The sequence below is a fragment of the Mobula hypostoma genome, chromosome 17, assembly GCF_963921235.1.
Source record: "Mobula hypostoma chromosome 17, sMobHyp1.1, whole genome shotgun sequence".
In the NCBI taxonomy this organism is placed as follows: Eukaryota; Metazoa; Chordata; class Chondrichthyes; order Myliobatiformes; family Myliobatidae; genus Mobula; species Mobula hypostoma.
This window is the reverse complement of record NC_086113.1, coordinates 14,003,828-14,019,328: the sequence shown is the minus strand read 5'-3', so window position 1 is coordinate 14,019,328 and position 15,501 is coordinate 14,003,828. Positions and strand designations below refer to the sequence as shown.

Here is a 15,501-nt window from a genome sequence, read left to right as displayed (position 1 = left end):
ACTCTCTTATTTCATTACACTATGTTTGGTGATTCTAATATGATGCAATGTTCACCATCAGTCCATCATGAGCGTTTAACACAATCATTCCTACAGTCCTGATTGATAAGCTATAGAATCTGGGCCGCTTTACCTCCCCCTGCAATTGGATCCTCGACTTCCTAACTGGAACACCACAACCTCTGTGGCTTGGTAATACATCTCCTCCTCGCTGATAATCAACGCTGGTGCACCTCAGGGATGTGTGCTTAGGCCACTGCTCTACTCCCTCTGTACCCATGACTGCGTGGCTCAAGTACCATCTATAAATTTGCTGATGAGACAACCGTTGTTGGCAGAATCTCAGATGGAGACGAGAGGGCATACAAGACCAAGATATACCAGCTTTTGAGTGGTGTCACAGCAACAACCTTGAAGTTAACATCAGTAAGATCAAAGAGCTGATTGTGGACTTCAGAAAGGGTAGGACCAGGGATGATGAACCAATCCTCATAGAGGGATCAGAAGTGGAGAGAGTGAGCAATTTCAAGTTCCTGGCTGTCAAGATCTCTGATGATCTAACCTGTTCCCAACATATCGATGCAGCTATAAGGAAGGCAAGACAGTTATATTTCATTAGGAGTTTGAGGAGATTTGGTTTGTCATCTAAAACACTCAAAGTTCTGCAGATGTATTGTGGAGAGCAGTCTGACAGGTTGTATCACTGTCTGGTATTTGGGGGGTGGGGGGTGACGGGAGCTACACAGGATGGAAAGAAACTACAGAAAGTTGTAAAATTAGTCAGCTCCATCTTGGGTACTAGGCTCCGTCATATCTAAGACATCTTCAAGGAGCGGTGACTCAGAAAGGCAGCATCCATCATTAAGGACCCCCAACACCCAGGACATGCCCTCTTCTCACTGTTACCATTAAGAAGGAGATACAGAGGCCTGAAGACACACACTCAGTGATTCAGGAACAGTTTCTTCCCCTCTGCCATCTAATTCCTAAATGGACATTGAATCCTTGGACACTACCTCACTTCTATTATTTCTGTTTTTGCACTATTATTAATTTAACTAATTAATGCACGTATTGATACACACTGTAATTTATTTATTTATTTATTCTCTATATTATCACGTATTGCATTGTACTGCGGCCCCTAAGTTAACACTTTTCACGACATATGCCAGTGATAATAAACCTGATTCTGATTCCACCTCCATGAAACACAATAATTTATTATGCCTGCATGGAATTTTAAGAAAGCATGCGGCTCTGAAAATGAAAGTTTTGAGCAGCATCTGCCTAGTAAGTTGTTTGCTTCCTACTGACACTGGGATCAAAGAAGATTTACTTTATGTGAACTTGTCTTTCAATTTATATGGATCATTTAACTAAGTGCATTAACCTTTTCTATGGCATTAAACTTAATGCTCTGCTTCAGTAGATTATGGAGGTCATCCTGTTGCACCTGATTTAGATGGGTTCAGTAATCAAAGCACAGAGATCACTCAGAGGGCTGTGGTTCAATACTGCACTAGCATAATGCTGTTTGCTAAATACTGTATATTAGTGAGGTACAATAGAGATGTGGTTCAATACTGGAGGGAAGAGCATATTTCTGTGTAGTAAATGGCCACACCCAGTGGCCATTTTATTAGGTACCTCCTGTACATAATGAAGTGGCCACTCAGTGTATGTTCATGGTCTGTTTGAGCTGTAGCCCATCCACTTCAAGGTTGATGTGTTCTGCATTCAGAGATGCTCTTCTGCACACCACTGTTGTAACACATGGTTGTTTGAGTTACTGTCACCTTCCTGAACCAGTCTGGCCATTCTCCTCTGACTGCTCTTGTTAACAAAGGATTTTCACTCACAGAATTTCTAATACAGGTTGTTTTTTTTCTTTCATTTCTCACACCACTCTCTGTAAACTCTAGAGACTGGTGTGCGTGAAAGTCCTGGAAGATCACCCGTTCTGGCACCAACAGTCATTCCACAGTCATAGTCATTTAGATCACATTTCTTCCCCATCCTGATGTTTGGTCTGAACTACAGCTAAACCTCTTGACTATATCCGCATGCTTTTAGGCATTCAGATGCTGCGGTATGATTGGTTGATTAGGTATTTGCATTAACGAGCCGGTGTACAGGCGTACCTAATAAAGTGGCCATTGAGTGGGTGCTGGTCACTGAAAAGGCAAATAGTTCAGACGAATAACAGCACCAAGTAGGAAAGTGCATTATTTGTCCCTGTAACAGATCCAAATATGCTGTTGCATAATTACAGTGGTGTTGCATGTTACATGATTGGTATCCTATTCGTGATCACTGAATATACCCCACTTTATAATGTACAATAAGCCACATGTGTTTGAATACTAAGCATATTTTGCATATTTTATCATTCTATTTTGTAAGTAATACTAGATGTTGGAAAATAGACACATTGGAAAGTGGTTACTTACTTATTTTGGCTTGCAAGCGTTGTTGCCAAGGTCAGGATTGATTGTGAACATTTAAAATTTTCCTAATTTTCCTTGAGAACGTGCTGGTTGTAGGTACTTCCACAATGCTGTCGGATAGTGAGCTCTGATATTTGATCCCATGAGTCCACAAGAGATAGGAGCAGAATTAGGCCGTTCAGCCCATCCCAAGTCTCTCCACCATTCCATAATGGCTGATTTGTCATCCGTCTTAACCCCATTCTCCTGTCTTCTCACCATCACCTTCAATGCCCTTACTAGTCAAGAACCTATCAACCTGTTCTTGAATCAAATTATACATACAAGAAATAAATTTTTTAATTTTCCCTTTTTGAATTAAAATTTCAATTTCGTTAGGTTTTGGCAAAAACATTGCTTGACCCAGCTTACCTTTTAAGTAAGCCCTTAATTGAAAGTAACAAAAGAAAGTATTATTAGATATTTTATATTTATCCTTTAATTGTTCAAATGACATCAATATACCTCGTTCAAAACAATCTCCTATAAATTTAATCCCTTTTTGGTACCAATTATATAAAAGTTGATTATCCATTGTAAAAGTCTTTGGTCACTTGGGGAAAGTAACGAATAATTATACCAAATTCATTTTGAATCCCATGGAGCATGTGGAAACCTTCCAATACCCAGGTGGTTCTTTTCTTTTTTTTCTTTTTTTTCTTTTTCTTTCTTTTTAGGTAGGACTATATATGGGGGGGGGAGGGTTAAGGGGAGGGGGGATGGTAGATTCTTTTCTTCATGTATTCTTTTTGAAAATTCAATAAAAATTATATTACAAAAAAAAGAACCTATCAACCTCTGCTCTAAATCTACTCAATAACGTGGTTTCCACATCCATCCGTAGTGACGAATTCCACAGATTCACCACCCTCAGACTAAAGAAGTCCCTCCCATCCCTATTCTACAGGGACGTCCCTTGGTCCTAGTCTCCTCCAATATTGGGAACATCCTCTCCACATCCACTCTATCTTGGTTTTTCAATTTTCAATAGGCTTCAATGAGTTCCCTCCTCTTTCTTCTAAACTCCAGTCAGCACACGTCCACAGCCATCCAATGCCCCTCATACATTAACCCTTTCATTTCCAGGATCATTCTCATGAATTGCCTCTGAACCCCCTCCTAGGCCAGTGTATCCTTTCTTTGAAAAGGAGCCTAAAACTGCTCACAATACTCCAAGTCTGGTCTGACAAACGCCTGATAAATTCCTAGCATTACATCTTTGCATTTATATTCCAGTCCTCTCAATGTGAAGGTTGACATTGCATCCCAAAGACAATGAAGGAAGGGCACATATTTTCACCAAGAATAGAAAATGCTGGAAACACTCTCCAGGGCCAGCAGCATCAGTGGGAAGAGAAACAGAATTAGCATTTCTTCAGAAATTGGACAAATTTTAAAAACAGACAACAATTGTACTTGCAAAGGCACAGACAGGACCAAAGGGATATCTGTAACAAGGTAGGGACATTTTTCCAGATCAGGAGTGTATGCCACTTGGTGGTGTTTCTATGTGCTTGCTGCCTTTGAGCTTCTTGGTGGTAGAGGCCACAGGCTTGGGAGACGCTGCCCGAGCATCCTGGGTGAACATCTGTGGTGTGGTTTATACACAGTGTACTCTACAGCCTTGATGCAGTAGATGAGGAAAGGTACAATTGAATGAACTCTTTCGCCCTGGGTGGTATGAGCTTGAATGTTACCATAGCTGACCTGTGCCCTGTCAAAGGAGGAAGGCTAACTTGTTCTCTTAGCTGCAGTATTTATGAGGCATTTGTGGTCTGTGTCCATGCTGACACCTGGATGTTCATGTTGAGCAAAGCACTACCCAGGGTAGGTGGTTAGGATCTTTCCCGTTTGAAAACAATATTGCCTGGCACCAATGGAGCAAAAAGGCAATTTGTCATTTAATAGCCCTTGTCAGAATCTGGTCACAATCTTCCCGTGTGTACTTGTGAATGGTATTATTTTCAGAGGAGTTGCAGTAGAACCTAAAAATGTCATTCCACTGTAAAGTGCTACCCTCACATTGGATTGGTGAGCCTGATCATTTTCAGTGGTATACAGCTGAAAGTTGATTTAACCCAGAATAAATTGCTCCTCTTTATGTTTCCCTGTCAAGTGGCTCAGCTACCTTGTGTTTTAATTCATCCTTACATCTCTGATATTGTTTCAGAGTCAGTAATGCACTTGATGATATTATTCCTGAGCAACACTCACTTTGAAACATTGAGGTGAATTTTGAACCAAGTTGTTTTATTAGAGGGACCCTTGTATGAAGCACCCTAGTACTGTAATATGGCCATACTCTCATTTGGGTTATTCCAGGATGCCTGTGAGCACTTGCACGTCCCTGAGCCACCAATGTGTCCTGCATGTGGTTGGCTTTCCTCCAACCCAAGTTCATTGGATTATATCAGTATTAAGGAAATATAAAAGAAACAGAAGTCTATTCTGCCTCAAATCTGCCTATATTTTATTTTCCTCATCTGAAATCCTGTTGTCTGTGTGAATCTTCGTTTCATCACCAACAAGTGGACAAAGCCTTCATGTGATTAATTAACTTGGCAAACTATCTTTACCTGAAGTCTAACTCTTGTGCTATTCCATAGATTCCCAGGGAAGTGTTGTCAATAATAATCACTTTCTGTGCAAATGTATCCTGTTTTTTTGTCCAACCATAAATCTGCTTACGAGTCTCAGCATCAGCAGAATATTTAATAGCATCTTATTCAGGATTGACAACCGTTTCTTTGAAAGTCAGAGTGTATATTGAGTTCAGTTTTTATATCCTCTAACCTTTCAATCTTTCACGATAAAATATATTTCTACCAGTAATATTAACAAAACCTTTAAGAATAATTTGTCAATCTGATGAGCATGGAACATTTGGCTTCTTCCTCATCACACACCATTCTCCAGGATTAACAGAACTGCTGGATGGCCAATGAGACATAGAACATTACTGCAAAGAGACAGGTTCTTTGGCCCATCAAACCTGTGCTGAATTCTGCCTAGTCACACTGACCTGCTGTCCATACCCCTCCAGTCCACGTACTTATTCAAGCTTCTCTTAAATATTGAAATCAACCCCACATCCACCATTACCCCTGGCAACAGGTTCCACACTCACTCCACCCTCTGAGCAAAGTCCTCTCAAATTCCCGTTAAAAATTCCACTTTTCACCCGTAACCTATGACCTCTAGTTCTAGTCTCTCACCCAACCTCAGTGGCAAGATCTTGCTTGCATTTACTTATCTAAACCTCTCATACACTTGTATACCTCTATCAAATCTCACCTAATTCTACACTCCAGGGAATAAAGTCCTAAATCTATTTAACCTTTCCTCATAACTCAGGGACTCAAGTCCCAACAACATCTTGTAAATTTTCCCTGTGCTTTTTCAATCTTCAATCTTCAATCTTTCCTACAGCTAGGTGACCAGAACTGCACACCATGTGCCAAATTTGGTCTCAGTAATATCCTGAAGAACTTCAACATAATGTCACCAACACTTGCGCTCAATACTTTGGTTTATGAAGGCCAAGGTACCAAAACCTCTCTTTATGACCTTATCTACTTGTGACGCCACTTTCAACGAGTTATGGATCTGTATTCCCAAATCCCTCTATACTCACAGATTGCGGATTTTCTCCCAGACAACCTGCTGTTATCTTTGTGCTTCAAAAGCGTATCAGATCTCAGTTTGAAAGAAACAAAAATACAGGTGTATGCTATAAATATGTGTGTATGCATAACCAATGTTAATGAAAAAACAAAATGGTCACATTAACAAATGTCTTATTAAGTGCTGAATCAGTAGTTGAAGGTTATTTGATCATTAAAGATATTCAGTGACTTCATACATTGTCGCAAAATAACATACATGAACTGAAATAAGGTATCTCGTTTCAGTTGTCTTTGGAGAGGTAATACCTACAAAAACTTTTATCTTCATCATTTGTTTATTTCTCATTTCCATTTTTTTCCTTTCAGTTTTTTCTGAACTCAGCGGTAACTTCCATCTCAGTGAACAGCACAAATGGCAGTTCGCAATTTATAAATGAACAAGCTGTGTGGTCCGTGCACACTGACTACTTTTTCTTGCCAGTAAGTACAATTACACTTGTCAGCTCACTCATTATGAATTGCATTTTATACTGAGTATCTATTGAAACCATTTATCTTTGCAGTAATTATAACATTTTAAATACGAAAATACTCTTCATATGTTGTTGAGAATCGATCATTTGATAATTTCTAAATTATTCATGTAAATTGCAGATGAACATTTGAAGTATTTTAAAGTACTGGAGTTTAACAATTGTTTTTCAGTTTGTGTCTGTTTATTGAGTCATGCCCATGGACTTACAAAACATACTTTTATTGTCAGTATTTTATCATCTCCTTGCCAAAGCTGACATTTGTAAAATTATATAGTGCAGTGCAGTAGAAATTCCCAGCACCAATATACTAACTTCCTACAGCTCGGTGACAATGCGCCAGATTAGAATCCTGGGATTTACTGATTGACAGATGGCTCTGCATCTAGCTGTCCCCTCCATTGCAGGAGTTAATTGAGCCCAATGGCTACGCTGCGTCTTGCTGGGAATCTTCAGCTTTATGCTGGCGAATTTATCTCTCAGGTCCTACACCAGGTCAGACCTGGTATAGGGACTGAAATCTCAGTGATTTCAATGCAGACTGTAGACCTGTGGAAAAGGAGGCAAGGAGAGAAAGCAGGGGTCTTTTTAAAATTATTTCACCTTAGATTAGATAATATTTAGGTATTAGGGGTGGTATGGTAGTGTAGCAGTTAGCACAATGCTTTATAATGGCAGCGTACACCGATCAGTGTTCCATCCCACCACTGTCAATAAGGAGGTTGTACATTCTCCCCAAGACTGCGTGGGTTTTTACCGGGCATTTAAAAGTCATACGGGTTAGGGTGAGGGTTAATAAGCTATGCTTACTCTGTGCTCAACTACTGCACAGAGTCTTGTCATCTTCAGAAGTTTTCTGATGACTCTGCCATAGTTGGATGCATCAGCAAGGGAGATGAGGCTTAGTACAGGGCTACGGTAGGAAACTTTGTCATATGGTGTGAGCAGAATTATCTGCAGCTTAATGTGAAAAAGACTAAGGAGCTGGTGGTAGACCTGAGGAGAGCTAAGGCACCGGTGACCCCTATCTTCATCCAGGCGGTCAGTGTGGACATGGTGGAGGATTACAAATACCTGGGGATACAAATTGACAATGAACTGGACTGGTCAAAGAACACTGAGGCTGTCTACAAGAAGGGTCAGAGCCGTCTCTATTTCCTGAGGAGACTGAGGTCCTTTAACATCTGTCGGACGATGCTGAGGACGTTCTACGAGTCTGTGGTGGCCAGTGCGATCATGTTTGCTGTTGTGTGCTGGGGCAGCAGGCTGAAGGTAGCAGACACCAACAGAATCAACAAACACATTTGTAAGGCCGGTGATGTTGTGGGGATGGAACTGGACTCTCTGACGGTGGTGTCTGAAAAGACGATGCTGTCCAAGTTGCATGCCATCTTGGACAATGTCTCCCATCCACTACATAATGTACTGGGTGGGCACAGGAGTACATTCAGCCAGAGACCCATTCCACCGAGATGCAACACAGAGCATCATAGGAAGTCATTCCTGCCTGTGGCCATCAAACTTTACAACTCCTCCCTTGGAGGGTCAGACACCCTGAGCCAAAAGGCTGGTCCTGGACTTATTTCCTGGCATAATTTACATATTACTATTTAATTATTTATGGTTTTATTACTATTTAATTATTTATGGTGCAACTGTAATGAAAACCAATTCCCCCCGGGATCAATAGAGTATGACCATGACTATGGTGCTGGAATTGTGGTGCTACCTGAGGGCTTCCTCCAGCACGTTTCTCAGGCTATGCTGGTCACTGACACAAAACGACGTGTTTCACTGTCTGTGTTGGTGTTTCAATGCGTATGTGACAAATAAGGCCAATCTTTACGTTCTGATTAACTTTATTTCTCCATGTCTGAGGTGACTTTTTTCAGCTTAAATAGTTCTTAAATGTCTTTGAATGTCAGATACAGTTTACACCTAATAAATGGGTTAACAATTTTCACAGCAAACAAAACTGCTTTGCTCTTTGACAGAGCTAGTCATGAGCATTCTGGGGTCAAGGAATTCTCCATGTCAGTTGAACCACAGTGCTGGACTCAAGGGTACAGAGGCCTGGTGAGAGTAGTACTTCACAATCAGAACAAGATTTTTTAATTCGTTACTTGCATTATTTGTCTTGTTTTGCACACTGGTTGTTTTTCAATCTTTGTTTAGGCATAGTTTTTCATAACTGCAATTGTATTTCTTTATCTGCCTGTAAATGTCTGCAAGAAAATGAATCTCAAATTAATATATCGCCGCCCAGGTCCTAGGGTCTGAGATGTTTCTGGACGCATCCACGATATCCTGAAAAGGGAGGGTGAGCAGCCATTCATCGTTGTACATATTGGTACCAATGACATCAGAAGAAAAAGGGAGAGGTCCCGAGAAAAGAATACAGGGAGTTAGGAAGGAAGCTGAGAAATTGGAACAGAGGGCAGGGATTCAGATTTCTGGATAATTGGGACCTCTTTTGGGGCAGGTGGGACCTGTACAAAAGGGACGGGTTGCATTTGAATCCAAGGAAGGCCAATATTCTTGTGGGCAGGTTTGCTACAGCTGTTGGAGATGGTTTAAAATAATATGACAGGGGGGTGGGAACCAGAATGATAGAACTGAGGATGAGCCAGCAGGTTTGCAAGTAGATGGAGGGTGTATTTAAATGTGTGTAGCATTGGGAATAAGGTGGACAAATTCGTGGCACAATTAGAGATTGGTTGGTATGACGTTGTGGGCATCACTGAATCGTGGCTGAAAGAAGGCCATAGTTGGGAGCTTAACACCAAAGGGTATACTTTGTATTGAAAGGACAGGCAGGAAGGCATAGGCAGTGGTGTGGCTCTGTTTGTAAGAGATGGAATTACATCTTTAGAAAGAGGTGACATAAGATCAAAGAACGTTGAATCTTTGTGGCTGGAATTAAGAAATTGCAAGAGTTAGAAAACCATTATAGGAATAATATATAGGCCTCCAAACAGCAGCCAAGATGTGGGGTTGAGATTGCAAAGGGAGCTGGAAAAGGCATGTAATAAGGGTAATGACACAATTGTGACGGGGGACTTCAGTATACAAGGAGGTTGGGAATATCAGGTTGGGAATATCAGGTTGGTCCTGGATCACAAGAGAGGAAATTTGTTGATTGCCTGTGAGATGAGTTTTTAGAGCAGCTTGTGCTTGAGCCTACATGGGGAAAGGCTATCGTAGATTGGGCGTTGTGTAATAACTCAGATCTTATTAGGGAACTTAACATAAATGAACTCTTAGAGGCAGTGATCATAATATGATTGAATTCATACTGCAAATTGAGAGGGAGAAGGCCAGTCACATGTATCAGTATTGCAATGGAATAAAGGGGATTATAGAGGCATGAGAGAGGAACTTGCCCAGGTGGAGTGGGGAAGGAAACTGGCAGGGATGATGGCAGAGCAGAGATGGTTGAAGTTTCTGGGAATAGTTCACAAGCCGCAGGATAGATACGTTCCGCAGAAGAGGTAGTTGTCAAGTGGCAGGAGCAAGCAACCGTGGCTGACGAGGGAAGTTAAGGACTGCATAAAAGCCAAGAAAAGGACATACAAGGAAGCAAAAGTGAACAATCCTTTTATGTAACTTACGTTTAGGTTATTTTTTTCTTTATACATGGTATTTCATGGTACAGATGGCTGTGTAGGTCAAGTCATCGAGTATATTTAAAGCAGATAATGATAGATTCTTGATTAGTAAGGGTGTCAGAGGATACAGGGAGAAGGCATGAGAATGGGGTTGAGAGGGAAAATAAGTCAGCTATGATTGAATAGCAGAGCAGACTCGATGGGCTGAATGGCCTAATTCTGCTCCTGTGCCTCATGTATGGTTTTATGGTCATAATCTCATGGGTTAATTTTCATCTTCAAGGCTCTGATCAAGCAGAATGCCTTTCTATTGTGCAAACTGTTTTTTAATTTGTTTCTTTGATTTTGCTGGCAGCAGAATGTTCTAATTCACTGATAACTACTAATTTAATTTATTGATTAGTTTACTACCTTACCCTGTGCTTTATTAATGAACTGCTCATTCTACTTTGTTAATTCTTATTTTCTCAGCGTTGTTATTGACATAAAACTAAAACTTCATTTCAGCCAAAAATCCCATTCCGTTGATGTGCCCATCTTCCAGTAGAAATTTAGTGGCCTGCCTGAGGCCCGATTTATGTTTAACTATGAATTATTATGCATTTCCATACTGACTGACTGATTACTGAGATCACCACTCCATTAATTTGAATGCATTGATTGATTGATTACTGATACCACTATTCCATTAATTTGAATAAAATATAATTTGGTGGTGTTTGCGACTATGTGAATTTTGAATATGCTGGGCACCCATTATTTGACTTGTTATTACACTCGCTGTTGTAATCATTTATTGATTGCAAAATTGTTAGAATTATTCTAAAGGCTCTTCTATTCATTGGCTCTTCTTTGAACAGCCTATTCCCTTCTTTTCTCCCACCCCATTCTCAGTTTTGTTAAGTAGTTATTAATTATTTTCCTCCATCCTGCCCAACCCTTTTGAAAATCCCAGTTGATTTTGAAACTGGGATAAACAGGTTTACCTCACAGTCCATTAGAGTGTAAGACGTGAGAGGCAATTGATTCTGGAACCAGCCCTGCTACAAACTTTCATTGTTCAACTGACATTCCCCACACTTCCCTCACTTCTATTTTTCTTCATCTTCTGTCCATTGCCTAAAAATGGACAGACTTTGGTGCGAATGGGAGCAGCTTCTTTCTAAACCAATTCTGATTTGGCACAACTCAGTCAAATCTCCTACCAGTCTTCATTGATCCAGAGAGAACAACTCTAGTCCCTGAACCAATCTGAAATCATTTAGCAAGTTTTTATCCCCACCCCCACCACCACAACAACCATGCTAGGACCGTCACATCCTCCCTGACATACCATCAGAATTGTAGGCAATACTAAAGTTATAACTTGATTGGTGTTTTGTTATAATTCAACATAAATGCCTGTCTTTCGTACTTAGTCATTTTTATTTATAAATCCTTGGATCCCAAATGCTTTACTAACTGCTCTCTCATCATGTACAGAAGCAACCAGATGCCCCTGTTCTGATGCATCCTTTGGAACTGAAATATTACTAATCTCACAGCTCCATTAATTCTCTATTGCTACTCTCCTCTTGTTGATTTAATGGTGTGACTGCTGTGAGGTTGTCTGCTTAACAGTGTGTGCTTTGTATGGATTTGTAGCTCATGACCTTTCAGTAATTTTGGACATGCTTACAAGCATATAAATTTATTAATGACTGATATATAATTAATTAATAAATATTACACCCACACCTCCATTCACATACCTGGTTCCCAGCCCTGTGCCAGTTCATTGACGTGCTTTCTGCTTTGTAAATTTATTCTTGTCAGCAATCCTTTGCAAACGTTCTGTTTGACCATTAGACATAGGAGCAGAATTAGGCTCATCATGTCTGCCCCATCATTCGATCATGGCTAATTTATTTTCCCTTTCAACCCCATTTTTGTGCTGGCACATCAACTGGCCAAGTTCAAAGTTCAAAGTAAATTTATTATCAATGTGCATATATACAACCCTGCAATTCATTTTCTTGCAGGCATTCTCAATAAATCTATAGAATAATAACCATAACAGAATCAATGAAAGACCACCCAACTTGGCTGTTCAACCACTGTGCAAAAGACAATAAACTGTGCAAATACTAAAAGAAAAAATAATAATAAATACATAAACAATAAGTATTGAGAACATGAGATGGAGTCCTTGAAAGTTGAGTCCATTGGTTGCGCTAACTTATCATTGATGGGGCAAGTAAAGTGGAGTGAAATTATCCCCTCTGGTTCAAGAACCTGATGGTTGAGGGGTAATAACTGTTCCTAAACCTGGTGGTGTCAGTCCTGCAACACACATCAAAGTTGCTGGTGAACGCAGCAGGCCAGGCAGCATCTCTAGGAAGAGGTACAGTCGACGTTTCAGGCCGAGACCCTTCGTCAGGTCTAACTGAAGGAAGAGATAGTAAGAGATTTGAAAGTGGGAGGGGGAGAGGGAGGGGGAGGGGAGATCCAAAATGATAGGAGAAGACAGGAGGGGGAGGGATGGAGCCAAGAGCTGGACAGGTGATTGGCAAAAGGGATATGAGAGGATCATGGGACTATACCCCTTGCCCATCCTCTGGGTTTTTCCCCCCTCCCCCTTTTCCTTCTCCCTGGGTCTCCTGTCCCATGATCCTCTCATATCCCTTTTGCCAAAACCTGTCCAGCTCTTGGCTCCATTCCTCCCCCTCCTGTCTTCTCCTATCATTTTGGATCTCTGCCTCCCCTCCCACTTTCAAATCTCTTACTAGCCCTTCCTTCAGTTAGCCCTGATGAAGGGTCTCGGCCCGAAATGTCGACTGTACCTCTTCCTAGAGATGCTGTCTGGCCTGCTGTGTTCACCAGCAACTTTGATGTGTGTTGCTTGAATTTACAGCATCTGCAGAATTCCTTGTGTTTATGGTGTGAGTCCTGAGGCTCCTGTACCTTCTTCCTGAAGAGAGTAGCAATACACTATAGTCCATTTCTCCAGTATTAACAGATATTCAATCTTGGGCCCATTTTCTAGAATATAGCTTTCTGTTCACTGGCTTATCTGCTATTGTATTCACTTCTTAATACCTGGCTCTCATTGGTTTCTGAATGTAAACAGGAAGCAATGGAAATACTCTGAGAGACAGGTAGCATCTGGGCAGAAAGAAAAAGACCTAACATTACAGACTAATGGCCTTCTATCAGAACGTGTTGACTCCTTACTTGATAATTATGTAATATATTATTTATTAATTAATGCATATTTGGTTGCACGATTCAAGATTGTTTAATGTCATTTCCAGTGCAAAAGTGTAAAGGAGAATGAAATAATTGTTTCTCCAGATCCAATGCAACATTAAAAAAAACAGTAAGATAAAGAACACAATAATAAGAGACACAATAAATATAAATGCATAAGTAGCTTACTGCATATGCATAGATCGATTTTATATCCATAAAGAGACAAGGCATATTGATCTGTAAAATGGCAGTATTATTAGTGATGCAGATTGTTCAGGATTGTTGTATCGAAGGAGGAAAGTGATCTGATAATGTGAAACTTCACCAGGAGTTTTATGCTGAGTGAATACTTTTCTAATGGGCCATACTTGGAATCAAAATGGAATTTTCATGAACAAAGGACGAGTCAGCAGAATCAGAATCAGATTTACTTTTCACATGTAAATTATTTGCATTATCAACCAATAAAATTGGAATTGTCAGCAACTTCTAATGAAATGCTTTAGGATTCATAATCAGAATCAAGTTTATTATCACCGGCATGTGACGTGAAATTTGTTAAATTAGCAGCAGCAGTTCAATGCAATACATAATCTAGCAGAGAGAGAGAAATAAATAAAATAAAACATAATAATAAATAAACTAGTAAATCAATTACGTATAATTGAATAGATTTTTTAAAATATGCAAAAACAGAAATACTGTATATTAAAAAAGTGAGGTAGTGTCCAAAGATTCAATGTTCATTTAGGAATCGGATGGCGGAGGGGAAGAAGCTGTGCCTGAATCACTGAGTGTGTGTCTTCAGGCTTCTGTACCTCCTACCTGATGGTAACAGTGAGAAAAGGGCATGTCCTGGGTGCTGGAGGTCCTTAATAATGGACGCTGCCTTTCTGAGACACCGCTCCCTGAAGATGTCCTGGGTACTTTGTAGGCTATTGACCAAGATGGAGCTGACTAGATTTACAACCTTCTGCAGCTTCTTTCGGTCCTGTGCAGTAGCCCCTCCATACCAGACAGTGATGCAGCCTGTCAGAATGCTCTCCTCGGTACAACTATAGAAGTTCTTGAGTGCATTTGTTGACATGCCAAATCTCTTCAAGCTCCTAATAAAGAATAACCGCTGTCTTGCCTTCTCCATGATAACCTAAGAACATATGAAAGTGGAAGTTAAGTGCAAATTTTTAACATTTTCAACTCTGATGGTATTTGATAGATTAATATTCACAATATTACAGCAATAAGCAAGTGCTATAGTCAGATTGTTGACTTTGATTCTAATGCAGAACATAAGCCATTTTGATATTGTACAAACTTTTCACCCATTCATATGAACGACTTAAGTGAAAAATAATTGCTGTTAGTTAATTTGGGAATCTATTTTATATTTTAGAATTCTTAAAACAGTTTAAAGCATATTCATGGAAAAGGCCTTACGAAATTAAGACATGCTTATCAAAATATAAAGAAGAAGAAAAATAGCCCTTAATTCGGCAGTGGAGTTATCAAGGCACTGTCATGACGGTGTTTCCGTAACAAGCTATTCTTGTTTTTACGAGGCCAAGTTGCTAGCTCGATGCTCAACCCGATTTGGATTCAAACTCGGGAACCTTCGCTCCGGAGTCCGGCGCTGATATTATTGCGCCACCAAGCGGGTTATCAAAATATAGACAAGAAAGCGGCTGAACTACTCAAACTGTCCAGCTGCACAACTGCTGTGCTGTGTTGGTAACCTGACTGCCTTGTTCACTTCAATCAGGAGTCATGTAATCTCAAACAACACACATAAAAGTTGCTGGTGAACACAGCAGGCCAGGCAGCATTTCTAGGAAGAGGTACAGTCGACGTTTCAGACTGAGACCCTTCGTCAGGACTAACTGAAAGAAGAGCTAGTAAGAGATTTTAAAGTGGTAGGGGGAGGGGGAGATCTGAAATGATAGGAGAAGACAGGAGGGGGAGGGAAGGAGTCAAGAACTGGACAGGTGATTGGCAAAAGGGATATGAAAGGATCATG

General features: G+C 40.3%; 1 protein-coding gene across 3 annotated transcripts in view; it reads left to right on the top strand.

Annotated features, from left to right (window-relative positions):
- Positions 1-15,501, top strand: part of LOC134357865 (adenylate cyclase type 2-like) — a 523,538-nt gene that overhangs the window by 461,701 nt on the left and 46,336 nt on the right. For all 3 annotated transcript variants that reach the window (XM_063069584.1, XM_063069586.1, XM_063069585.1), the window contains exon 18: positions 6,482-6,595. In XM_063069584.1, coding sequence (XP_062925654.1) covers positions 6,482-6,595 — 114 coding nt within the window. The remainder of the gene's footprint in view (positions 1-6,481; positions 6,596-15,501) is intronic.